Source organism: Oryctolagus cuniculus, chromosome 5 (assembly GCF_964237555.1).
Source record: "Oryctolagus cuniculus chromosome 5, mOryCun1.1, whole genome shotgun sequence".
Taxonomy (NCBI): Eukaryota; Metazoa; Chordata; class Mammalia; order Lagomorpha; family Leporidae; genus Oryctolagus; species Oryctolagus cuniculus.
In genome coordinates this window covers 52,782,544-52,809,635 of record NC_091436.1, presented here as the reverse complement: position 1 = coordinate 52,809,635, position 27,092 = coordinate 52,782,544, and the positions used below count along the sequence as shown (strand labels likewise).

Here is a 27,092-nt window from a genome sequence, read left to right as displayed (position 1 = left end):
TTTCTTGTGTGAAGACAAGAAACCTCTGATCCAGGCACCTCCAGTAAGGAAAGCAGTTGGAAGTGTGGCCACCAAGTTGGCCTCACTATTCCTTTTTTTTTTTTAAGCTATGTATTTTTTTATTATTTGAAAGGCATAGTTACAGAGAGAGGGGAAGACAGAGAGAGAGAGAAAGATCTATACACTGGTTCACTCACCAAATGACCACAATGGCTGGGGCTGGGGCAGATAGAAGCCAGGAACCTGAAATTCCATCAGGGTCTCTCAATGGGAGGCAGGGGCCTCAGTACCGGAGCCATTCTCCACTGCTGCCCCAGGCACATTAGCTGTGAGCTGTATTGGAAGTGGAGCAGCCAGGACTGGATCCAGTGCTCTAATATGGGATGCCAGCATCGCAGGCAGCAGCTTAACCTGCTTCACCACAACACCGGCTCCAATAAACAGTGATTTAGAAGGCTCTGTCAGCACTGTCCAGTAGAACTTCTGCAGCAATAGAAAAGAAATATTGTCTGCATTCGCCCTTTATGATAACTGGTATCTACACGTGGCTGGGGAGCACTAACAATGAGGCTGGAGTGATTGAGGAATACATTTTTAATTTTATTTTATTTTAATTCATTTAAATGTAGACCATCACATGTGGCTGGATAGGTGCTATCTGTCCTCAGGCCTTCACCTTCCTGACCTCCTCTCCCCACCTGTTAGCCTCTGTCCACCACTTGGGCCTCCTCCTGGCTTTTACTTGGCCATGCCAGAGACACACTCATGTTGGGACCCTTGTGTTTTGCAATTCTCTGTCCCTGGAAAACTCTGCCCCTACATATCTGCTTGCTTTCTTGCTTCCCTCAAGTTTGCATTCAAATATAACCTCTATGAGGTCTTCCCTCTTTGGTCTAAAAACCGCAGCCTTCTCCCCTAATACATTTTCCATCTTCCTTCCTGCTTTATTTTGCTCTTTAACATTCATCACTGTCTAAGATAGCACTCATTTTAATTTATATGCTTATTATCTGTCTCACAAGACTAAATTTCATGAGGTAATGGATTTGTGTTATTGATTACATATTTCCAGCACCTGGAACAATGTTTAAAAGTTTGCTTAAAAGATAGCCAGGGAGGGGCCAGTGACATTGTGGCATAAAGAATTGAGTGTTTGCAGTGCCAGTGCCCCAGTGGATGCCGGTTCAAGTCCCTGCCCCGCCATTTCCGGTCCAGCTTCCTGCTGGTGCACCTGGGAAAGCACTGGAGGATGCCATAAGTGCTTGGACCCCTGCAGCCACATGGGAGATCCAGAGGAGGCTCCTGGCTCCTGGCTTTGGCCTGACCCAACTGTGGCCACAACATCCAGATGAAGATCTCCACCCTCTCCATCCTTCTCTCTCTGTATCTCTGCCTTAAAAAAAAAAAAAAAAAAAAAAAGGAAAGAGGAGGGAAAGTGGGAAGTATCACTATGGCCCTAAATTTGTATATATAAAATACATGAAATTTATTCACCTTATGTAAATAAATTTTTAAGATAAATTAATTATTGAAAAAGTAAAAGGTCAGAGGGCCGCTGTTGTGGTTAAACTGCTGCTGTGACACCAGCATCCCATTCTGAGCACCAGTGTGAGTCCTGGCTTTCCAATCTGGCTCCCTGCTATGTGCCTGGGAAAGCAGAGGAAGATGTCTCGGTATTTGTGCATCTGCACCCACGTGAGAACATGGATGGAGTTTCAGGATCCTGGCTTCAGACCAGCCCAGCCAGGGCTGTTGCAGCCATTTGGGCAGTGAACCAACTTATGGAAGATAGCTCTCTGTCTTTGTAATAGCTTTTCAAACAAATAAACAAAATCTTTAAAAAAGAACAAAATGACCAGCATTCTTGAGCCTCTATCCTGTTGGGTGGTTCTATTGACGCTTACTCTTTTTTTTTTTTTTAAACGTTTATTTATTTATTTGAGAGACAGAGTTACAGACAGTGAGAGGGAGTGACAAAGAAAAAGGTCTCCCATCCATTGGCCAAACAGCCAGAGCTGAGCCCATCCGAAGCCAGGAGCCTGGAGTGTCTTCTGGGTCTGCGATGCAGGTGAAGGGGCCCAAGCACTTGGGCCATCTTCTACTGCTTTCCCAGGACACAGCAGAGAGCTGGATTAGAAGTGGAACAGTTGAGACTAGATGCTGGTGTCACAGGCAGAGGATTTTTTTTTTTTTTTTTGACAGGCAGAGTGGACAGTGAGAGAGAGAGACAGAGAGAAAGGTCTTCCTTTGCCGTTGGTTCACCCTCCAATGGCCACCGCGGCCTGTGCGCTGAGGCCGGCGCACCGCGCTGATCCGATGGCAGGAGCCAGGATCCAGGTGCTTTTCCTGGTCTCCCATGGGGTGCAGGGCCCAAGCACCTGGGCCATCCTCCACTGCACTCCCTGGCCACAGCAGAGGGCTGGCCTGGAAGAGGGGCAACCGGGACAGAATCCGGCGCCCCGACCGGGACTAGAACCCGGTGTGCCGGCGCCGCTAGGCGGAGGATTAGCCTAGTGAGCCGCAGCGCCGGCCCACAGGCAGAGGATTAACCCACTGGGCCACAGTGCTAACTCTTGATGCTTGTTCTTGATGGTTTCTTCTTGGTGTATTTTAAATGTCTGAAGTGAACCCTCCTTAACAGAGCTTATTGCCTCCTTGTGAAAACTTATGCTGTTCCTTCTCAGTGGTTTGGCATTTACATCTGTCAGGTACACAAGTAGAATTGCTAGATACAATATGGAACAACACCCTGTTAGTCTTGAATTTCAGATAAACGACAAACACTTTTTTGGTACATGTCACATGCGATATTTGAGACATATTTATACTATAAATTACTCATGTCCTGTATTCCTATTTGCTAAATGTGACAACACTCACACCAGGATCATTTGCTAGCCCTACACTGGTTTTTAATTTTGGGATTGGTAGTTTCTAGACTATGCCTTGTATTGAAAATGTAGACCCAAAATGTGTGAGGCACAGGCCCAGGGGTTTAATTTCTTAGGGGAAATTTCTGTTTTCATGCAGGGCCCAGTCATAATCTCATTGTCTTTCTCTCTTATTGGGAAAATTTTTATTGTTGTTTACTCTTTCAGTTCTTGCCATGGCCACACAAAATCTTGCCTTCTATCCCTTCATGGAAATTAAGTTCCCAGCATCTAAGTAACTGAACACTCCCCAAAGAGAGCCAAGCATCAGCTCAAGTGCCTGTCACTGTTTTCCCCTTTCTCTTTATTTCTTATGAGATTAACTGGGCCTTTTAAAGACTTCTGATTTTATCTAACATTCCTGGGAATTTATAGCAGGCAGACTTTCATCTTATCTAGCACACAACACAATCTTGCTGGAATCATGTCTCTCCAGCAGGTACAGATAGCATGTTTATTGTAAATAGCTTTTTGTTTAATTTATGCTGAAAGTATTTTTCACGGTTGCCATCATTGTAAATGGTTCCCAGCACCCTGCTCATACTTCAAGAACCAGAATGACTTCGTAAGAGAAAGCATGATTTCTGGGGCTAGGACACCTGCGTTGAAACTCTGCTCCAGGCGTAAAGAAGAGTCATTTTTATCTCTCTGTGACTCCATATCATTCTTTCTTTTTTTAAAAAAAATTTATTTCTTTATTTACATTTTATCTGAAAGACAGAGAGAGCAATGGCCAGAGAAAGAGAGAGAGAGAGAGAGAGAGAGAGAGATCTTCTGTTGGTTGGTTCTCTCCCTAAATATTCACAACAGCCAGGGCCCAGAACTCCATCAGTCTTCCATGTGGGTGGCAGGGATCCAAATGCTTGAGCTGTCACCTGTTGCCTCCCCAGATACCCATTAACAGGACGCTCTTTCAGAAGCAGAGGAGCCAGGGCTTGAATCAGGCACTCTAACGTGGGTTGTGGGCATCACAATTAGCAACTTTACCACTGTGCCAAATGCCTGTTCCTCCTTATTTTTAAGTGGATATAATAATGTATACCTCACAAGGTTATGGTTGAGATGACAAGGGGTTGATATATGTAAAATTTATAGAATTACCTCATTCCATGCTACATGCCATGTTGGTATCAGCTACTATTTTTTAATATGTATTTGTTTATTTGAAAAGCAAAGTTACAGAGAGAGAGAGGAAAAGAGAGAAAGAATATCTTCCAACCTCTGGTTCACTGCCCAAATGGTCACAATGACCGGGGTTGGTCCAAACTGAAGACAGGAGCCAGGAATTCCACCTGGGTCTCCCACATGGGTGCAGGAGCCCAAGTACTTGAGTCAATTTCTGCTGCTTTCTCAGGTGCATTAGCAGCCAACATTCAAATCTGCACTCATATGGGATGCTGGAATCGCAGGCAGAGGCTTAACTTCTTGTGCCACAATGCCAGCCCAATAGTCTCTTTGATTTCTTCCTACTTGATTTGTGTCAACTAACTTGTTTGTTGCTCCTTTCCTAAACATCAGTGTTGTTTGTAGTGGCCATCAGGTGGTCCTCTTAGATTTGGGGGGAACATGTTCATAATGTCTCCCAATAGTGCTAGTGCCATCCCTTTCGCAGTATTTACAAGTACATGTAATTCCATTGGCCATGCCTCTAATAACGTATGAAATAGTTCTAGTAGCTTTCTACTTAACATGGTGCTGGCTTTTGGGCAGTGGAGACGGATTTGCTATGTTGAGGTGTGTGTTATCATTGTTAAGAAAGCATCCAGGGGCCGGTGCTGTGGCATAGCAGGTAAAGCCATGGACTATGGACTACAGTGCCAGCATCCCATATGGGTGCCAGTTCATGTCCTGGCTACTCCATTTCTGATCCAGCTTTCTGCTATGGCCTGGGAAAGCAGTGGAAGACGGCCAAGTCCTTGGGCCCCTGTACCCACATGGGAGACCCAGAAGAAGCTCCTGGCTCCTGGTTTCAGATTGGCACAGCTCTGGCCATTGTGGCCAACTGGGGAGTGAACCAGTGTATGAAAGATCTCTCTCTCTCTCTCTCTCTCTCTCTCTCTCTCTCTCTCTCTCTGCCTCTCCTTCTCTGTGTAACTCTTTCAAATAAATAAGTAAATCTTTTAAAAAAATAAAAAGCATCCATCTTTTTTTTTGTTACCCCCGACCAAGAGCATGTGTTGAATTTTGACTAATGCCTGTTTCAGAATCAGAAACAAATTAAGTTCCCCCAGAGGACCCCTGCCTATATCCACACAGATGGTCAATTATATCATTAAATGTTCTACTAGTAAACATCTGGTTATGGTGTATGAGTCCATTAATGTATTGTCAAAGTTGCATTGATAACATTTTACTTAGCATTCTTGCGTTAATGTCCTTAGTGAAATAGGCCTTTCATTTTCTTTCTTCTTTTTTTAAAGATTTATTTATTTTATCTGAAAGTCAGAGTTAGAGAGAGGGAGACAGAGAGAGAGAGAGAGACAGCAAGTGAGTGAGAGAGCTTCCAATTGCTAGTTCACTCCCCAGGTAGCCACAATGGCTAGGAATGGGCCAGGCTGAAGCTGGGAGCTTCTTCCCAGTCTCTCACATGGGTGGTGTGGGTGGCAAGGACCCAGGTACTTCAGCCATCTTCCACTGTTTTTCCCAGGCCATTGGCAGGGAGCTAGATAGGAAGTGGAACATCCAGGACATAAACTGGTGGCATCTTTACTCACTGCGTCACAACACCAGCCCCCATTTTCTTTCTTTGTGGTAACTTGGATCAGATTTTATTAACTTGACAAAAATAATTTAGAAGTTGTCTTTGTTTTTCTCTTGCTACGTGTTGGAATCAACTGCTCTTAAAGGCTCAATAGCATTGCTCTGTGACACTGTGTCTTGTGGTAGATTGTAAAGAGAGCACTTAGATACTTTTTTTCTCCCTATTGAAATGTTTGTTTAGGTTTTAAAACTTCCCTGGTAGCATTGTTAAGTTATATTTTCCTAGAAAAATTTTCAAATTTATTCCTGTAGAACTGAACAAAGTACTCTTTTTTTTTTTTTTTTTTGACAGGCAAAGTAGACAGTGAGAGAGACAGAGAGAAAGGTCTTCCTTTGCCGTTGGTTCACCGCGCTGATCCAATGGCAGGAGCCAGGTACTTATCCTGGTCTCCCATGGGGTGCAGGGCCCAAGCACTTGGGCCATCCTCCACTGCACTCCCTGGCCACAGCAGAGAGCTGGCCTGGAAGAGGGGCAACCGGGACAGAATCCAGCGCTCCGACCAGGACTAGAACCTGGTGTGCCGGCGCTGCAAGGCGGAGCATTAGCCTAGTGAGCCGCAGCGCCGGCCACAAAGTACTCTCTTAATGTTTTCTTTTTGACTCATCCGTCTTTGTTTTTTGTGTATTTTCATTTACTATTTTTTCCACAACCAGTTTACCCAGGGCTTACTATATTGCTTTTTTTACTTTGAAAAACTTGTGTTTTAAAAAATTTTTAATGTTAGTTCTAATTTTTTGGGTCTTAGAAGCCAGCTACCCACTTGTTTCCAGCCTTACCCAGAACTAAAAGTGCCTCAAGATAACAGATAACAGCTGCCCAAGTCACAAACACCCGTGTTGTAGACATACTTTCTCAAGAGTATGGGAACAATATGCATACCACACAGGATAATTTTATTCCATAATAATTTGTCCAGGGGAGCCAGGGCGACAGGAAGGAAATGCTACAATCTCAAGGACCTATCAATCTACTATGTAGCTTGTGTTTGCACTCTGTAGTCAGTTAACTACAGAAAAACAATTTATGAAGTTCAAGTTCAGCTCATTTGTTTAAAAAAAATCAAAACTGTATCAAACCTAGTTTCCAAAAAACTTTGTGTCACGTAGGAAGAACAAAAATAATTATTAGAAGATTGAAAGGCTGAGTTGCATCTTTCCCTCTTTGTGGTTTATTAAGGTAGAATTAAGAGGACTTGGGTGTATGACACTGTGTGATCCTAAAAAAATGATATGACTTTTTATTCGTCCTCATAATGAAAGTTACTTGATGATCTTCAAAAAGTCTTGCAGCGGGAATAACAGTAAAGTAAGCACTATTTTTGGAAAATGTTGCCCCCTGCTGGCATTTTAGTAAATTTCAATTTTTACCTTTGCGAAGCACAGAATCCAGTATTTAGTGTTTTACCTTTTGTTTAATTTCCCTTATTACAGCCCACCCATCTATCATCCTTTGTAGAAGCTAGGCGTCTTTGATAACAAAATACTCTGTAAGTTGAGCTTTGAGATTTTGCTGTTCATATCTTCTTTCCTAATTTTTTTTGCTTCCCTCTCTGGTGATGGATTTTCATAATTTTCTTATGGTTCTATCAATTTTTGCTTTCTATTGTTTGAGGCTAAACAGGTTTATACAAGGTTAAAACTACTCTAACTTTGTAGTAAATTGGTTAATAATTTATATAACTTTCTCTATCCCTAATAATTTTTGTCTTATACTTTCTTATACTAATATATCACATTTTCTTCAGAGAAAATATACTTTCTCCTTCACTTTCAAATTTTCTGTGTCCTTATGTTTTAGGTATGTTCCTTGTAAACATATTGCTGGGTTCATTTCCTTCTGAATTATTTAATGAAAGCTGAATCTTTGATCAAACAGTCAAAATTCAACTCTAAGGGTAAGCATTTGGCACAGTGACTAAGACACTGGTTAGGATGCCTGATTATCAAAGTGCCTGGTTAGAGTCCTGGCTCTGCTTCTGATCCAGCTTCCTGCTAACATGCACCCTGAGAAGGCAAATGATAGCTCAACTACCTGGGTTCTTGCCACCCAAGTGGGAGACTGGGATTGAGTCCCTGGTTCTTGGCTTTGGCCTGAGCCAGCCCTGGCTATTGTGGGCTCTCTCTGCCTTTCAAATAAAATGAAATTAATTTTGAAAATTTATAAAACTCCATTCTAGCATTCCCTATGCTTTTGCAACATTATGCTAATTATTATATCTTGAGCATATAGTTTCTTTTTTTCCCCAATCTAGCACATCTCTAGCCAGGCTTTGTTAGAATCTGACCTACACTATAAGCTTGGTAGCAGAGAGTAGGTGGGGGCTACGGGACTTAGTAGCAGTCTCTGTAGCATCCACAAGGTACCATGTCTTCTGAGTAAAGGGTGGACTATTTTTCTAAGACCAAAGGGTCCAGTAAGGTTGGCAGAGTCTATTCTCAAAGGCATCCATCCACTCTGCACGCAGAGGTATACAGAAACTAGATCCTTACCTTACACCTTACACAAAAATCCACTCAAAATGCACCAAAGACCTAGATCTATGACCCAATACCATCAAATTACTAGAGAATGTCGCTCCCCGTCTTCGTGGGGGAACGACACAGGACCCTGCGCTGTTCTTTCTGTCTGCTCGGCCCTCCCCGGGTTTGCTGCTGGTTCTTCCCGGGTTGGCTACTATCCCTTCCACCTCCGTGGAAGGGCAGTTCCCCCTGGCCGCATTTCCCACTTCCGCAGGGGAGCGGCACACCGCCGGCCGGTTCTCTCGGGGGCTGCACGGGTTCCCTTAGATGTTCCCCATAGATGTTCCCCGTGCATGCCGTCTCTCTCCTCCTTTATAGTCCTCCTCCGCCAATCCTAACTCGGCTGCCCACACGCCGAGTACGCTGCTCTCCTCCAATCAGGAGCAAGTCCTACAGTTAATTGGTTGAACTGGAGGCAGCTGTGCGGAAGCTGTTTACTTCTCTCCCAGCGCCATATTGTGGGAGAGCAGATGCATAGAATAAGTCTTAATTCCAGTAACTTAGTCTAGTCCGAGCTGCTCCCCACAGAGGAGAGCAGATGCATAGAATAAGTCTTAATTCCAGTAACTTAGTCTAGTCCGAGCTGCTCCCCACAGAGAACACTGGAGAAATTCTGCAAGACATTGGCATAGGAGAAAATATTTGCAAACTATGCAACTGATAAAGCATCAATATCCAGAATCTATAAAGAGCTCAAAAAAACTCAACAACTACAAAATAAACAACCCAGCTAAGAAATGGGCAAAGGACTTGAACAGGCATTTTTCAAGAGAGGAAATTCAAGTGGGCAAAAGACACTTGAAAGAATGCTCAGGATCACTAGCCATCAGGGAAATGCAAATCAAAACCACAATGAGGTTTCACTTCACTCCAGTAAGAATGGCTCTCAAACAGAAATTAACAAATGATGCCAAAGATGTGGGAAAAAAGGTATCCTAATCCATTGTTGATGGAAATATAAACTGGTCCAGCTACTATGGAATAGAGTATGGAGATACCTCAGAAATCTGAATATAGACCTACCATGTGATCCAGCCATCCCACTCCGGGGAATTTACCCAAACCACAAGAAATCAGCATATGAAAGAGCTGTCTGTACCCCCATATTCATTGCAGCACAATCCACAATAGCTAAGATAAGGAATCAACCCAGATGTCCATCAACTATTGACTGGACAAATAAATTATGGTATATATACACAATGGAGTACCACTCAGCTGTAAAAAAAAAAAAAAGAAAAAGAAAGAAAAAGAAATTGTCTTTTGTAACAAAATGGATGCAACCAGAAAACATTATACTTAGTGAAATAAGCCAGTCCCAAAGACGATACTATATGTTTTACCTGATCCAAGGTAACTAATAGAGTGCTAATACAGTACATTCAAAACACAATGTATTGAAATAAAATGGACATTTCGAGAGTCAATGATTGTTTACAGCCCTTGTCTTCTGTTGGGAACAGTGTTTTCTCTGTTCATACTATTTGTTGAACTCTTTTACTTAGTGTAGGGTTGACTTCACAATCATTAAGTAAACTGAAAGTAGATCTTTGTAAAAATTAAGAGTGGGAATGGGAGAGGGAAGACCAAGAAAGGTTAGAGCATGGATGGGAGGGTAGAATGGGAAGTATCACTGTTCCTAAATCTATATATTAGGGGCCGGCACCATGGCTCACTACGTTAATCCTCTGCCTTGTGGTGCCAGCATCCCATATGGGTGCCAGGTTCTAGTCCCAGTTGCTCCTTTTCCAGTCCAGCTCTCTGCTGTGGCTTGGGAGGGCAGTGGAGGATGGTCCGGGTGCTTGGGCTCCTGCACCCATGTGGGAGACCCATAAGAAGCTCCTGGCTCCTGGCTTCAGCCTAGCCCAGCCCCAGCCATTGCAGCTATTTGGGGCATGTTCCAGTGAATGGAAGCACTCTCTCTCCTTCTCTCTCTCTCTAACTCTGCCTTTCAAATAAAATTTAAAAAAAAATCTATATATGAAATACATGAAATGTGTATAACAAGTAAAATTAAAAAAAAAAAGAAGAAGAGGAAAATTTGCTTGGAGATGGAAAAAAAAGCCATCCATCCGTCCATTTGTCATTGTGGCATATTTTGTTTCTAAGTTTTTTCTGCCGGGGCCCTGAACTTCACAAAACAGTCCTTGGCTGAACATTTAAGCCTCTAAAACTGGAACTTTTACAGTTGGATGTTCAGCCAGAAGCTCAGCTGTTTGAATTCTTCTTATGCAGGAGGTAGGTCTCCTTGAAAGTCCATTCGGGGTCTTCTAGCTCTCGGTGCTCTTCTATAGGTCAAGTATACAGTCTGGCCATAACCAACCAATTCTGCTCTTCTAGTACATATCGTTCTCCTCACATTTTTTCCAAATGGCTGCATTATTGAACCTCCCAGAGAATTCCCTTCCACAGGGGATATTTTCCCAAGTTAACATTTGTGTCTGGTATCTTCAAGATTGTCCTCAAATTGAGTGATTTGCTAGAAGAACTCCAAAAGAAAACATAAGATCGAGAAAAATAGAAGGCAAAAATCAGCAACAGGAAAAGATGCATGGCAAAGTCCAGAATAAATCAGGCCCAAGCTTTAGAAGTCTCCCAGTAGTCACACAAATGTGCTTAAATCCCTTCTGCACTGATGTATAATGTGTATAGTATTTTCCATCAGTGAAGCTTGCCTAATTGAGCTTAGGAGTCCAGAATTTTAGGGGGTCAGAAATGTGGTCAACCTTTGTCTAGTTGTACCAAAAATTCCAGATTCCTAGAAGGAAAGCAGGGAGTTAACCTAAATCCCATTATTTGGAAAAACATTTCAGGCACAACAAACCACCCTTATTGGTAGGGAATGGTGGGAATACTCCTGAAATCCAAGTGGTTGGACACCAACCAAGGGCAAATCTTACATCAGACCCTTCTAAGGAAAACAGGTCCAGGCTTGCTATGTTAAAGATTTTCTGTAGACCATCACAAAACATTTAGCAACTAAGTCCTGACAGTGGCCACTGAATATGTATGTGTGCTAAGTACCTGCCAAAATATAAGCAAATTTCTATCCCTATCCTATTAACCTGTGGCCTCAGATCTCATTACTGGACCACTCATATCAAGTCTGGGTCCTTCAAAAAGCAGGCGCCAACACCAAGAAAGGAGGCATTCTCTATACAACAGATTTATTAGGAAGGGCAAGGCTGGTGAGGAGAAACAGGCAAGGAGCTGGAAGCTGGGAAGCAACCAGAGCATAATGCAGGTAGGATGCTAGGAGAATAAAGGAGTAAAAATGAAGCTTTTGTGAAAGTAACTTAGACATCCGTGCAGTTTGAAAGGAGTTTCACGGGGCCAGCGCTGTGGCACAAGTTAGTCCTCAGCCTACGGCAGCAGCATCCCATATGGGTGCCAGTTCAAGTCCCAGTTGCTCCTCTTCCAATCCAGGTCTCTGCTATGGCCTGGGAAAGCAGTAGAAGATGGCCCAAGTCCTTGGGCCCCTGCACCCGCATGGGAGACAAGGAAGAAGCTCCTCGTTCCTGGCTTTGGATCGGTGCAGCTCTGGCTGTTGTGGCCATCAGGGGAGTGAACCAGCAGAAGGAAGACCCTTCTCTCTGTCTCTCCCTCTCACTGTTTGTAACTCTACCTCTCAAATAAGTAAATAAAATCTTTAAAAAAAAAAATAAAAGGAGTTTGGCAAGACTATCAGGGAGTTTTGCAACCACTGTTGAGTCACAATATCCCTGTCATGATCAGTTATTGGCTAGCAGCTGCATGGACAAACAGCCAGAACTTGGGGTGGATTTCTGAGCCTGGCAGCTGAGCCCTCAGTCAGCTACACTTCCTTCTGCTGAAGATCTGAGACATGCCCTCCCAATGCCACCAAGTGGTTATGGTTTTCAAAATACACCTGAAAAAAGATTCATTATCAGACACTTTATTTAGCACCAACAGCATATGATAATTTGTAATATTTTTTTAAATAAAAGGTTCATTTACAACCTCCTAAACAAGGACCCTGATTAACAATGAAAATGCAAGTGACTTTTTAAATTTCATAAACTAAACAGACCATGGTGGTGAGTTCTGAGGAAATGACTTTTTCTCCCCAGATGATCTGGTGAATTGAGAGCATCAACACACAGTAAAGCCAATGCCAAGAAGTATTTCTAAATGTTCATAACAAGCCATTTCCTTAAATAAATTAATTTAAAAGGATTTTCTAAAAATTGTTTCACCCATAATTTGGGAACTTCTAAATTGTATATACTGGGGCCGGCGCTGTGGAGTAGCAGGTAAAGCTGCCGCCTGCAGTGCTGGCATCCCATATGAGCACCAGTTCGAGTCCCGGCTGCTCCATTTCAGATTCAGCTTTTTCTTATGGCCTGGGGAAGCAGTGGAGGATGGCCCAAGTCCTTGGACCCCTGCACCCATGTGGGAGACCCAGAAGAAGCTCCTGGCTCCTGGTTTTGGATTGGCACAGCTCCAGCTGTTGCAGCCATCTGGGAAGTGAACCAGCGGATTGAAGACCTCTCTCTCTGTCTCTGTAACTCTGCCTTTCAAATAAATAAATAAATCTTAAAAAAATTTTTTTTAATTATGTAACTCAGGTGTTAAAACTGAAAGAATATTCTCTTAAATAGTACCTATTATAATTGATTTTCTATATTTTTTTTAATCAGTGTTCCCTTCATAAGTAACATTGGCTGCCACTATCTGAAACACAACATGAAGCCAAAGCTCTCTGCTAAGTTTCAACAGAAAACTGGTCCCATAGTTGTTCCAGCTGTTCCCTTCAGCCAATACATTCTGAACTAACTCAGATTAAATGGTTCTTAGGTCAAAGAGATAATTCCTACAAAAAAAAAAAAAAATGTTCTACAATATAACAGGTTCAGGAACATAGTAAAGGTTCAGCTTTGCATGGACTTCATGACATGTTGGTACAAATAATAAATCTACTTAAAATATACAATGAACCACAATATTTAATGTGAAAATACATCATGTTTTAAAAAATGAGATCAGTACCATTTTAATGTAGAAGATGCCACTTTATTTACAAGCTAATAAAAAAATATTAAACTCAACTAGATATAATACATTTGGCATAAATCCTATAGATTTGAGGCCAACCCTAAGTGAAAGACTGGATAGGTGGAATAATAGATTACATAATAAGGATATCAAATAATGTGCAATTTACACATGTATCAATGTATCTTTCTGTTTCCAAACATGAAAGCAAAGCAATTCTACTGTGGTGGGGGGAGAAAACAGCAACACAGGCAGCTGTGCTAACTTTTGATAACTGTTCAGTTAAAAGTACCTAGACCCATGGAATTTTCATTTTTTAAATAACAGTCCCATAACCCAGTGTTGCTTTTCTATTACATTTATAAGAGACATTATAGAAGGGGTTGGCTCTGTGGCATAGCAGGTAAAGCTGCTGCCTGCAGTGCCGGCATCCCACATGGGCATCAGTTTGAGTCCGGGCTGCTCTACTTCTGATCCAGCTTTCTGCTATGGCCTGGGAAAGCTATAGAAGATGGCCCAAGTCCTTAGGCCCCTGCAACCCTGTAGGAGACCCAGAGGAAGCTCCTGGCTCCTGGCTTTGGGTCAGATCAGCCCAGCTCCAGCCATTGCAGCCATTTGGGGAGTGAATCAGTGGACGGAAGACTTTTTCTCTCTCTGCCTCTATGTAACTTTGCCTTTCAAATAAATAAAATAAATCTTTTAAAAAAAAGACATTATAGAAGAGAATTTAGAAGTTTAAATATATAAACACATACAACCCTCATAGTCTATTGAAAAAGTCTAAATTATTCTGTTTGCATGTGTATTTTTCCTTTTCTTTTCTTTCTTTCTTTTTTTTTTTTTTTTTTATTGTAATGGCTTTGCATTAATTCCTCCCTTATCTGTTTGGTTTTCTCCTAGAAACTTCAATGTTACATGAGTTTCTTCCCTATAAATGAGAAAATGTAAAGACTTTAGACATTGAAATTCCTTGTTCAGCCCCAAAGACCAGAGATTCTAAAATGAACTTTAACTAAGCTCTGTCTAACCTCTGACTTGACGCTCACAGTAGCATCTGAGCAACAGCACTCTCCTGAACACTTGCAAACCACTGTGAAGCAGAAACAAAATGGAAATTAACCTGTGGGATTTTAAACTGCTCAGAAAGCTTTCCATTCCGTTTATCAGCCCTTGAGAGAAATTTATATCATAACCATCTTATACAGCCCTTCAAATTACAGTAAACTCAGAGAAATGACAATTTAAGGTCCTAAATGTAAGTAGCTGTTGAAAATCAAAGGGTTGCCAGCTTCCATTTCCACATTTTCTAAGGATTTAGTCGTAACACAAAGAAAAAAAAATGTTTTCTGAACAGTCATCACAGGCTGTGTTTTAAGAATAACATGGTTTCATGTCATAGAAAAAAGTTTTCAGATCTGCTACAACAAACTTTTCTCTTTTTGGACTAAACGAATACACCAGCTAAAATCCATTGTGCAGATCTCATGGCATGTGTAGGGGTATGTGCTTGGTGTAGGAAGAGTACAAGAGGAAAAAATACTTTTTCATCTCTTAATAGTCCTAGCCTGTCAGGAGCAAACATAACATGTAATTTGCTTATTCATTTGTATAATTATTAAATATAAGCTTTTGCTTCCAGGCAATGTTATGCTACAAAGTATTTTAATACCAGTAACAATACACACTATGAAGTGCACTTCTATTACAAATTAACATAGTGATACACAGATGAACAAAACCACTCAAAACAAACCATAAATGAGCAAAACTAAAACATTAAATTTATAAATAGCAAAATCATGAAATAAGGTATATACAATTTATAGATTTAACTTTGAACAAATAGTGCATCTGGGAAAGACAAGAAATGTATTTTATCACATAACATCTGAATACTAGAAAGGTAGATACTGATAATACTCTAAAAGTCTTCTAGACTTTCTCCCACGTAATAGTCCCTTAAATGTATACCCTTTAAAGTAATATTAGCAAAACTATCACCTCTTTATATCCAATGTTTTGACTCTGTCAGTAGGGCACAAGAGCCTGCAGAATGGCAAAGAAGAGAAGAGGCACTCCATGCTCTCCCTTGGGACAAGAGAACTAGCAATTTCAGAGTTTATATATGAAAAATGCTTTAGTCAAATATGTTCTGTCATGAACACCCATCCAAATATCTTTACCTCATCTTGCCCACCTTGGTCCTGACTTTTTCAGATGATTGGCAAATCAGTTACTTAGAAAACTGCTGTTTGAATGCAATGTATTTTATGACACAGTAATAAATTTGAGCTTTTCTGCCAGAAAAATTTATCTTTAAGTGCTAGGGCTATCACAAGAAAAACAATGAACAACTTAAAATGTATAAAACCGACTTTTGTGGATTCCAGAAAATAAGCATTTGAGTCTAAACATTAATAGTGTAGTGCTCCAATATCATGCACACAGATCAACATAATTGAGAACAGATATGTTACACTCATCTGCATTTCTTTAAAAACCGAAAGTAAAATGTACAATAACTTCAGAAACTATTTCTAGTGCAGCATTGATTGATAAAAGATTAAAGAAAACTATTTTGTACTGCATTGAATGAAGTTGGAAGGCAAACTCACTACAATGTATGATTATTAAGAACTGATTTAGATATCAGAATGCACAATAAATTTTTATAAAAGAAATAAAATCATTCTTTCAGTTAAAAAAAATTAAGTCAAGTTTACATCTCTGCCATTCATTGAATCAAGCTCTGTCCCTTGAAATACCACAAGTTAACATTCACAAATATATAGGGTGAATTCATGTACTCTCTTATATTTAAAAGTTATTTCTTATAAAATTCCCATTACCAATGTCCTTCTACTAAATGGAAAAAGGAACCAAATAAAACAATAGTGCTTCATTTGGTACTTAAGAGCCTAGTTACATCCCTTTGGGAAACACATGCTTTGGTGCTTACAATTTCAACAAAATCAAAGTTTCTTTACATGCAATAGCTAATTATGGTACACCACAGAAAACAGGGAATTTTACGCATTTAGAATTGTTCACATGAAGCCCTGAGGTACCTGCCTTTCATTTAAGCAACAAACAGCCTCCCTTGATCTTGAACAGTCTTTGTCACCATCTTCCCAATGCCCCAAATTCAAAACAGTCTGATTAACAATCTTGTCTGTAGATACAGTCAATTTAATAAGATTTTTTGTGATACAGACTGTGCAGATCATCTAATTTTGAAGCACTGTCATCTAGTGGAGTTTCACTTGAACTTCCCAGGTCTCCATTTTCATGTGTATCAGTTACTGGCTTCTTATTATATTCTGAAAGAAAGGAAAAGAAAAACAAAATAAATAGATGATTTTTGCTTTACTGAGAAAAAAATAAAGGGACGTCCTCTAAAAATGATAGTAGTAAAATAAGGCAAAATTAACAGGGTTTTAGATTAAGTAAGTTAGCAATTCAGTGTAAATATCCACAAAGTAAAAAAGGACAAATGATGTCTTAATATTAGCTATGATGAAAAGCTCTGACCTCACTAATTTCCCTAAAAATATCAGAGACCTCAGAGATCCACAGAACCAATGTTTTATGTAAAAGAGAATGCTTGAATTTTCCTTCAAATATGTGTATGACAGCAAAGGAACACAAAGTTCTGTAAGATCACACATTCTGATTCTAATAACAACCTTAATACAACAGTCTATACTATTTATTCAGACGAAGCCTACAATTCATTGTACTACAGACAATTTGCATTAACACTTAACATTACATTAAGATATACATGCCCTAAAAATAAATAAATGGTTTTTGTTCAGATTCTAGAAAATTTGAATTTTATTTTTCAAGGATCATTTATACTTCAGTAACTGGTCATATAGTTAATAGTCCAAATGAATCTAGAAGAATATGTATATAAATTGAATTTTAGCAAAATGACCACTGCACAAGCAAGGGAAAGCTGTTCATTCCTCTGGTTTCCCCAATCTCAAACATTTTTAACTGAAGAACATCTAAGGCCTTCCAATTTTAAAAACTCATAAAGAATACATCAATAATAATCCAGTGATTTTTACCTTGTAACACTTTGATTTCCCCACTTGCGTCTTTGGAACTAGCACCAGGATTGCCACCTCCTTCTAATTCATCAAGGTACAAACGGTAACGATGTCCACTCTCATCTTCATATTCTACATTTTCATCATCAGAATCCACCTCAGGAGCCACATAAACTACTTCAAATTCAATCTCTCCTCTCTAAAATAGGGGGAAAAATGAGGAAGTTAGGTAACTGCAATTGGATTTAAAAAAATAAAAAAGATTTTCAAACCCTTTGGAGGGAGACTTAGAGATGGGAAAACTCAGATAAAACCCCTTTCCAGACAACAAACAATGGAATTCTAGAATCAAAAGAAGCAGAAGGGCTATAAGAGTCTATATGTCCAGACCATCCCCAGGAATCCTCTAAGTCAGTAATTTTAATTGTGGTAGCTCTTTCTACTGGTTATGGTATTTTTGCCGATAGATCTAAAATTGTAAAAAGGATGTCAATTACTAAATAAATTTACAGAATTTGGAAAAAGTGATCAGTTTGTCAAACTTATTTTGCCATTTTGTAGCTCAAAGAGCAATTCAGTAAAGCTATCTAAATGGTCAGATATTATACAAATTTTACACAATTTCCTATTTCTTACTGAATAGATCTTGAATCTTAACTTTCACTGAATACAAGATACACTGTTAATCAGGGTTATTATATAGCAAAAACAGTAATTACTATGTATACTGCACAAAAACATACAGCCTTCAATCCTCAGGATAACTCTACTATCGTTTCTTTCACAAGAATGAGAAACCTGAGTGAGTCCTAGAGCAAGGAATTTACTTTCTCATATGATGAACAAGTATACAGAAAAATAGGAATTTGGCTCCAAATTGCTCTATTATGCTAAAATAAATGTGTAAAATTTATACTGTTATTCTATAATAACAACTATATTTTATGTTTAAAAATTTGAAACTACAATTGTCATTTAATAAGAAACTATGGGGCCAGCGGTGTGGCGTAGTGGGTAATGCTGCCTGCAGTGTCGGCATCCCATATGGGCGCCAGTTCGAGACTTGGCTGCTCCACTTCCGATCCAGCTCTCTGTTATCGCCTGGGAAAGCAGTAGAAGATGGCCCAAGGCCCCTGCACCCATATGGCAGACCAGGAGGAAGCACCTGGCTCCTGGCTTCAGATCGGTGCAACGCGCTGGCCGTAGCAGCCATTTGGGGGGTGAACCAACAGAAGGAAGACCTTTCTGTCTTTCCCTCTCACTGTCTAACTCTGCCTGTCAAAAAAAAAAAAAAAAAAAAATGATGGCCCAAGCTTGGGCCCCTGCACCCATGTGGGAGACCCAGAAGAAGCTCCTGGCTCCTGGCTTCAGATCGGTGCAACTTCGGCTGTTGTGGTCATCTGGGGAGTGAACCAGTGGATGCAAGATCTCTCTCTCTCTGCCTCTCCTTCTCTCTCTGTGTAACACTGACTTTCAAATAAATAAATAAAAGAAACTATAATTACTACATACAAATCTGATGGCTGCAACTCTCTGAAAATTATGGCCTATCTTTGCTCAAAAGAAAGCATGCCATTTCTGATTGCTACCCACTAAGTTAAGTCTCTTTGATGCTTCTCTTTCCTGGAAGTTTAAGGTTATATCTCAGAATTTTAATATGTGCTTACTGTTTCCTTAAAATTACCCTCTTTGTAGTTCCTTTCCCACAGTCCCAGCCATCCCACTCTTGTGCTAACGGGTAACCGCCACGTTGTGTTGCAAAAACACTACCTTAAGAGGTTAAAGTAGCATTCTTTGATCTCCCTCATCACATAATGCTCTAAAAATCACACTGTGAGAAACAGATGGATAATGCAGAGGTCTCTAAAGTTCTTGAAGACACAATTAGATTTGTGGCTAGCTATCATGGAGGCACAGATTTCAGGCTTTACATGAGAAAGGGCTTTCTAAAAATCCATACTGTGGGGCAGCCATTGTGATGGAGCTGGTTACACTTAGGATGCCTGCATCCACTTAGGATGCCTGCATCCCATATTGAAGTGAAGGTTCCAGCCCCAGATCCCTTGCTTCTGACCCAACTTCCTGTTAATGTGCCAGGGAAGGCCACTGATTGCCATCTACATGAGACAGCTGGATAGAGTTCCTGGCTCCTGATAGCAGCCTTTCTTTGTCACCCTGTGTTTCAATTAAACAATTTTCTTAAAAATATCAGCACCGTACAATAATGGAATGGATTGCTTGATCATTAGCAAATCCCCTTTTTAAATGCAATTATTTAAGTAGTAATGTGCAGATTCATGCATCACGTAGGTTGAACCAATGAGTTATAATTTTTCAACTTGCTCCTGAAGTGTCAAATCCTGTTCTGAGTACGTTACATGTATTAATATACTTAATTCCTTCAGCTCTCTTTCAACATCTACTGCACATGAGGACACTGAAGCAGAGCAATTAAGAAATTTGCTCCATTACACAGCCATGGAAAAGAGTAAGCAAAACTGTCCTTTTCAAACAAATCTGACTAAAAGTCATCTAGAAAAGTCTCGAATGAAAGAAAACAATTATCTATCTATAAATACTTTACAACTAAAGAAACTTCATAGGTGAGTATAAGGTATTTATTTAGTAGTCAGAAATAACTAACCCATATATGCAATTTTTATGCAAAGAGAATTCACCTGCTGGGAAAGAATGGTTACAGCTTCTTTATGCTTTGTGTCCCTTAGGTTAACACCATTGACAGCCAAAATAGCATCCCCAACATGTAGCCCTCCACATCTATCAGCAGGCTGTCCTGGATGGATCTCTGAGATGAGGATCGGAACTCCATGTTCTTTCCCACCCTAACAACAATAAAAAGGCAATAAATTAGTTAATTGTTCATAAAGTTCAGTCACAGACTATTCTAGAAATAAAATATTTTTCTAAACATTTCTTTCAATAAGCACCTATACTGTGTGTAAACATGCTGGGTGAAATTTTATTACTTAGGAATTGATAGATAAATTATTACAAGCATCAGATTTATAGTGTTTTTGTAAAACACATTCCAGGGGTAAAAACAAAAACAACTCTCCAGTTGACTAACTGTAAAACATAAATTAAAATATTTATATATTTATATATTAGCTAATTCACAGCACTATTACATTTTATCATCTCTAAATCATTATGAATGATAAGTTCAATTATTTTATGTAAGAAAGACTAACAGTTAAGACAAACCTCAATTTCAGAGATGCTAAGGTATGAACAAAGACGCAATGTAGAACTGAAGAAATACAGTGTAGGTACCTATCACTTTCTAGCTTGTTTCACAGTGGTTTGTGTGCTTATGTGTTTATGCCTTATTTTGTCCTAATAAAATTCATGCTCTTTGAGGGCAGCACATTAAAAAAGTGTGCATTTAATGAGTTTAGATTAGATGAACTTTCTGTTATAATTTTTATATTAAGCAATGCTGGGAGACAGGTGAACTCACACAATGTCTATGTATTAACAAATGAAAATTACAGTAAGTCACTTTGTTCAGTAAAACACTAAGACTATAACAAAATGACTCCAAATATATGTACTTTATAATAGACTGCTCTTAGGAATGCTAGCCAAGCCAACTATTTATAATGGCATTAAATGTAAAAAAAGAATGTATTTCAGACCGGTATTGTGGCATAGCAAGTAAAGCTGCTGCCTGCAATGCCAGCATCCCATATGGGTGCCAGTTTGTGTCCTTGCTGCTCCACTTCCAATCCAGCTCCCTGTTACTAGCCTGGGAAAAGCAGTGGGGGATGGCCCCTGCTACCCAAAGTGGGAGACCCAGATGGAGTTTATGGCTTCTGGCTTCAGCCTGGTTCAGCCCTGGCTGTAGCAGCCATCTAGGGAGTGAATCAGTGAATGTAACATCCCTCTCCCCACCCGGACTCCCACCCCCATAACTCTGTCAAATAAATAAATAAATCTTTATATATGTGTGTGTGTGTGTGTGTATTTGAATCCAAGAGCCAATAAAACCTGACAGAAATGAGACAAGAGAAAGACAGCACATAGGAAAAAGAACAATACAATCTGGAGCCATTTACCATAAATGAAAATAGCCATATGTATTCCAAAGGCTTCTAGTAGCATCACGTTATGTTATTAGAACTATACCCTGAATCATAATGAAAATTTAAAACTGTGCCTTATAAAGATACACACAACAAAAATATTTATACAAAAGTACTGAGCCCATCATGATCTATTTAGTCATCTAGAAAATCTATCCAGAATACTTTGCTTCCCAACACTGTACAACAACGAAGCATGACTATACTAGTTAATTACAGAAAAGGAATCTGGAAGCACTACTTCTTACTGTAATTGAAATGCCAAGGCCTTCATGGTCTTCCTTCAGGAGGAGAACTTTTCTAATTGGACCAACACCTTGGCTTTTCTTTAAGGAGTCTTGGTCCTTATTGGAGGGAAAAAAATGAGAAAATCAGTACCACTTAACATACCAAATAAACTCAGGCTATACAATGTACTTTTACAAGTCTTTATTGATTTGCAGGTATAAACATGTAACATAATGTCACAAAAGCAACTCATAATATTTGAAAAATGAAAAGTTATCCTGTTAATATGATGAAATTTATCAATGATTTTTCTCATCCTTTTGTCAATTTTTTAATATTAATACATCCCTTTTCAAACTGCAAGGTATCACAAAGCAAGTTACTGCCAGGAAATGATGGTAAGCATCCTCAAGAAATAAAAGTTGGTAAATGTCTATATCTTTACTGGAAAATATCTACAAGATATACACCCATTTAACTTGATTTGTGGAACTGAAAACCAAATTTCCAACTGAATCATTAATTACTGTTTCATTCCTGGAATGTACCTCTTAAATAATAAAAGACCTTCCTCCATTAATAATTCCTTTTCTGGGGCTAGCGTTGTGTTGTAGTGGGCTAAGCCTCGCCTGCTGGCATCCCATATGGGCACCAGTTCATGTCCCTGCTGCTCTTCTTCCAATTTAGCTCTTTGCTTATTGCCTAGGAAGGCAGTAGAGGATGGCCCAAGTGCTGGGCCCCTGCACCTGCGTGGGAGACCTGGAAGAAGCTCCTGGCTTCGGATCGGCTCAGCTGTAGCCCTTGCTGCAATTTGGGAAGTGAGCCAGCGGATGGAAGACCTTTCTCTCTGCTTCTCTCTTTGTCAGTAACTCTGCCTCTCAAATAAATAAAATCTTAAAATTTAATAATAACTGCTTTTCTGGTACCTCTACTCTTTCTTCTCTATGAAACTCCTTTTGTATTCAGCAGATAAACAAATCAAATCTTGGGGCTAGCCCTATGGCTCAGCGGGTTAGCGCACTGGCCTGAAGAACCAGCATCCCACATGGGCACCGGTTCTAGTCCCGGCTGCTCCTCTTCCCATCCAGCTCTCTGCTATGGCCTGGGATAGCAGTGGAAGATGGCCCAAGTGCTTGGGTCCCTGCACCCACATGGGAGACCTGGAAGAAGCTCCTGGCTCCTGGCTTCGGACCGGCGCAGTTCCGGCCGTTGCAGCCAACTGGGGAGTGAATCATCAGATGGAAGACCTCTCTCTCTCTCTCCTCTCTCTGTGTAACTCTGATTTTCAAATAAATAAATAAATAAATCTTTAAAAAAAATTAAATCTCTCCCAGTTTTAAAATACTGACCCAATGCAAACAGAAAAAAAAAAATCCTTCAATCACTCACTCTTCTGTAGCAACTATTTTTCTCTCCCTTTGCCTAACACCCATATAAAATTCATCCTCACCATATCTACTTTCCTCCTTCCCACATTTAGTACTTTGATCATTTTAATTAGCAACACTAGAATTTTCTTCTCTGTTCATTGGTAACAAGTATTGCTACATCCAATTAATATTTGTTAGTCACTACTTGAATCCTTCAAAAAGTTGATACTCCTCGCTATCCTTCCTTGAAACCCACTCTTTTCCTTGGTTTCTATTATATTAATTTCCTACGTGGTTAATACCTGACAACTCCATCTCAAGCTCCTTCTGACACTTACAGGTTTTCTCTTTTTTTTTTTTTTTTTTTTTTGACAGGCAGAATTTGACAGTGAGAGAGAGAGACAGAAAGGTCTTCCTTTTGTTGGTTCACCCCCAAAACGGCCGCTACGGCTGGTGTGCTGCGCCAATCCAAAGCCAGGAGCCAGGTGCTTCCTCCTGGTCTCCCATGCAGGTGCAGGGCCCAAACACTTGGGCCATCCTCTACTGCCTTCCCAGGCCACAGCAGAGAGCTGGACTGTAAAGGGAGCAACCAGGACAGAATCCGGCGCCCCGACTGGGACTAGAACCCAGGGTGCTGGCACCACAGGCAGAGGATTAGCCTAGTAAGCCACGGCGCTGGCCACTTCACAGGTTTTCACCTTTGGTCTCTCTCTTTTTTTTTTTTTTTTAATTTTTTGACAGGCAGAGTGGACAGTGAGAGAGAGAGAGACAGAGAGAAAGGTCTTCCTTTTGCTGTTGGTTCACCAGCGCACCGCGCTGATCCAATGGCAGGAGCCAGGTATTTATCCTGGTTTCCCATGGGGTTCAGGGCCCAAGCACTTGGGCCATCCTCCACTGCACTCCCTGGCCACAGCAGAGAGCTGGCCTGGAAGAGGGGCAACCGGGACAGAATCCGGCGCCCCGACTGGGACTAGAACCCGGTGTGCAAGCGCCGCAAGGCGGAGGATTAGCCTAGTGAGCCACGGCGCTGGCTTTTTATTTTTTTATAAGTTTCCTTGGTGACTTAATCAATTCCATGGTTTCAATTTTTTTTTTTAATTTGTTATTTATTTATTTTTATTTAATAAATGTGAATTTACAAAGTGCAACTTTTGTATGGTTGTGGCTACCCCCCACAACTTCCCTCCCTCCTACGGCCCTCCCCTCTTCCACTCCCTCTCCCATCCCGCCCTTCATCGAGTTTCATTTTCAATTACCTTCATATACAGAAGATCAACTTAGTATACACTAAGCAAGGATTTCAACAGGCTGCACTCACACAACCACACAAGGTATAGGGCATTGTTCGACTAGCAGTGTTGTTTTTAAGTTTCATAGTAAAACACATTAAGGACAGAGATCCTACGTGGGGAGCCTGTACTCAGTGACTCCCGTTGTTGATTTAACAATTGGCACTCTTATTTATGACATCAGCAATCACCCGAGACTCTTGGTATGAGCTGTCTAGGCTATGGAAGCCCCTTGAGTTCACCAACTCTGAACTTGTTTAGTCAAGGCCATATCATAGTGGGGATTCCTTCCTCCCTTCAGAGAAAGGCGCCTCCCTCCTTGATGGCCTGTTCCTTCTGCTGGGGTGTTGTTCATCAGGATCTTACATTTAGATCGTTTTTTGCCACCATGTCATGGCTTCCCATGCCTGTGAGACTCTCATGGACCTTTTAGCCAGATCCGAATGTCCCAAGGGTTGATTCTGAGGCAGGAGTGCTATTTTGGGCATTTGCCATTCTATGAGTCTGCTGTGTGTCCTATTTCCCCTGCAGGATCATTCTTTCCCTTTTAATTCTATCCTTCATTGTTTGCTTACACTTGTCTTATTTGTGAAATCTCTTCGACACTTACCCTATCTTTTTGATCGGTTGTGTACTTATACTTGTCACTTTACCAAGTGCGCTGGCATTGGTACCTGCCTCCTTGGTAAGACTGAGCTGAAATCCCCTGGCACATTTCTAGTTCCCCCATGGTTTCAATTATAATAGATGGATGAATTCCCTAATATCTCTTCAACTCAAGACTTCCCTCTTGAATGCTAGAAACATAAATCCAATTGGATTTATCTTGGATGTCCTACTGACACTTCAATACTATACATGTAAAACTGATCTCATCACTACTATCCCAAAACCTTCCTTTTCTAAGTGACAGATATCTAAGTCACGAAGCAACAGATATCACTTAGTGACCCAAACCACAAACCTCGATCTTCCTTCTCACTCACCTACTTAACCAAAAGAGGCCAGTCACCAATCAAGTCCTCCTGTTTCTAATTCTCTCAAGCCTGTCCTTCTTCCCAAATGTCTCTTCCTCTGCCTTCATTACTTTCTCTTTGGATTACCATAGTATATTTCTAATGTATCTCAACTCAGTTTGGTTCTCTGCCAATATGCACTCTTCACAATACAAAAATAACTGTTAAAAATAAGTACACTATTTAATTTAGAAGTCTCTTGATTATCAGGTTAACATTAAACTTGCTTTATTTAATTTTAAATAACCTTTGTATCTGGCCATGCCTAAAACTCCCACCTCATATTTAGCCACTTTCACAAGCATGCTTTTATCACTCAGACACATCTAACACAAACTATTTTGTCTCCTCAATGTTTTCATTTCCCAAATCTATAGAATCTACAAGTTAATGAGGACCACTGGTGTCCTAGAGAAGACAATGGCATAAATGCACACTGCAGTCCTACTTTTCCAACAACTCTAAGTACACATCAATTATTCTTAGAATAGTTTTCACACAGGCAAGAAATTATTTTCCCATTTAAGGCTATACTTTAATCTGGTACTAAGATATATGTGCCACTGTGAAAGAGTTAGACATGCTTTCATTATTAAGGTTTGCATTATCAAGCAGCTGTTGTAATAAAATTTAATACAGATTTATTCAAGGAAAAAGGAAAGCTCCTATACAACAGTGGCAGTAGAAACAAGCAATTAGACACAGATCTCAAATTCTGTCTTAATTCAAGACTAAACAGATGTGAATGTTAATTCAGAATCTACATTTGGATTTTGTTACCAAATCCCCCTTCAATAACAATTGCAAAACATTTGCCACTTTGTCAATATAGTCACAGTCTCAGCTAAGCTTAAAGTCAAGAATGCCCAAGTATGACCCAAGAAAATTATGAAATGTGATCCAAAATACTCATACTAGCATTTGCTAGAAATGGCTGTCTGCAGAAATACCATGCTCTGGGCCTACTAGAATAAAAGAAAGAATGGAAATGACTTGTGAGTAAAGAAAGAATGGTGTGTTGAATAGAAACGAGCAGCAAGACAAACATACATGGCCTGGTGGTGCTTGCATGGGTCGTTTCAAGTCATTGCGTCCTCTACAGGCTCTGATGACAGTTTTGTGACGATGCAAATGTATTTCAGCTTCTAACTGGTTCCAAAGTTTATCATGGGCGGGTCCCTTCATATCTCGTCCTAGTAATTGTATTTGTTGTACCCTTCATAAAGGGAAAAGGATCACATAGTTAGCTTTCCATTATGTTACCCCAGAGATAAATGAAGAGAATTAATGAACATAAATCATTCTGGCATAAATATCAATTAGCAAAAAAACTAAGACTCAGGAAATTTCTCTCAGGTTTATAAAGATATGAAAATGCTGAAAAAGACAGGTATCTTCCAGGAAAAACCAGTCATGTTTTGAAAAGGAATGAGTGACAACTTAATTCAAATACATCTTAATTCAAATACATCTAAAAATAATTTATGAGATTATGCCAATGAACATGCATTTTATCATCTTACATGCAAAGTAATTTAACTGAACTCCAGTACTATGAATTATTAGCTTTTAGAAGAGATTAACTCCACACATTTTAAATGACAATTTCTTTTTACAGTTATTTTAATTCACATAACATCTTAAAGTGACATTAAAACCATGAGCATAAATGATAATTAAAACAATGAGCATATTGATAAAATGATTTAGTACTAATAGTAAATCAACAGTTTGTAAATAATTTACTTAGCAAAATGAATGCAAGCAGAACTCTATTTTTCTGCTAAAAGAACTAATAT

At 40.0% G+C, this 27,092-nt stretch overlaps 1 protein-coding gene across 2 annotated transcripts in view; it reads right to left on the bottom strand.

The window, feature by feature from the left end:
• Positions 1-13,222: 13,222 nt before the first annotated feature.
• Positions 13,223-27,092, bottom strand: part of GOPC (golgi associated PDZ and coiled-coil motif containing) — a 47,712-nt gene continuing 33,842 nt past the window's right edge. For both annotated transcript variants that reach the window (XM_017344849.3, XM_051854385.2), the window contains 5 exons: positions 26,344-26,509; positions 21,639-21,734; positions 19,963-20,127; positions 17,303-17,483; positions 13,223-16,546 (listed from right to left, as the gene is read on the bottom strand). In XM_017344849.3, coding sequence (XP_017200338.2) covers positions 16,416-16,546; positions 17,303-17,483; positions 19,963-20,127; positions 21,639-21,734; positions 26,344-26,509 — 739 coding nt within the window. In that variant the 3' untranslated portion in view covers positions 13,223-16,415. The remainder of the gene's footprint in view (positions 16,547-17,302; positions 17,484-19,962; positions 20,128-21,638; positions 21,735-26,343; positions 26,510-27,092) is intronic.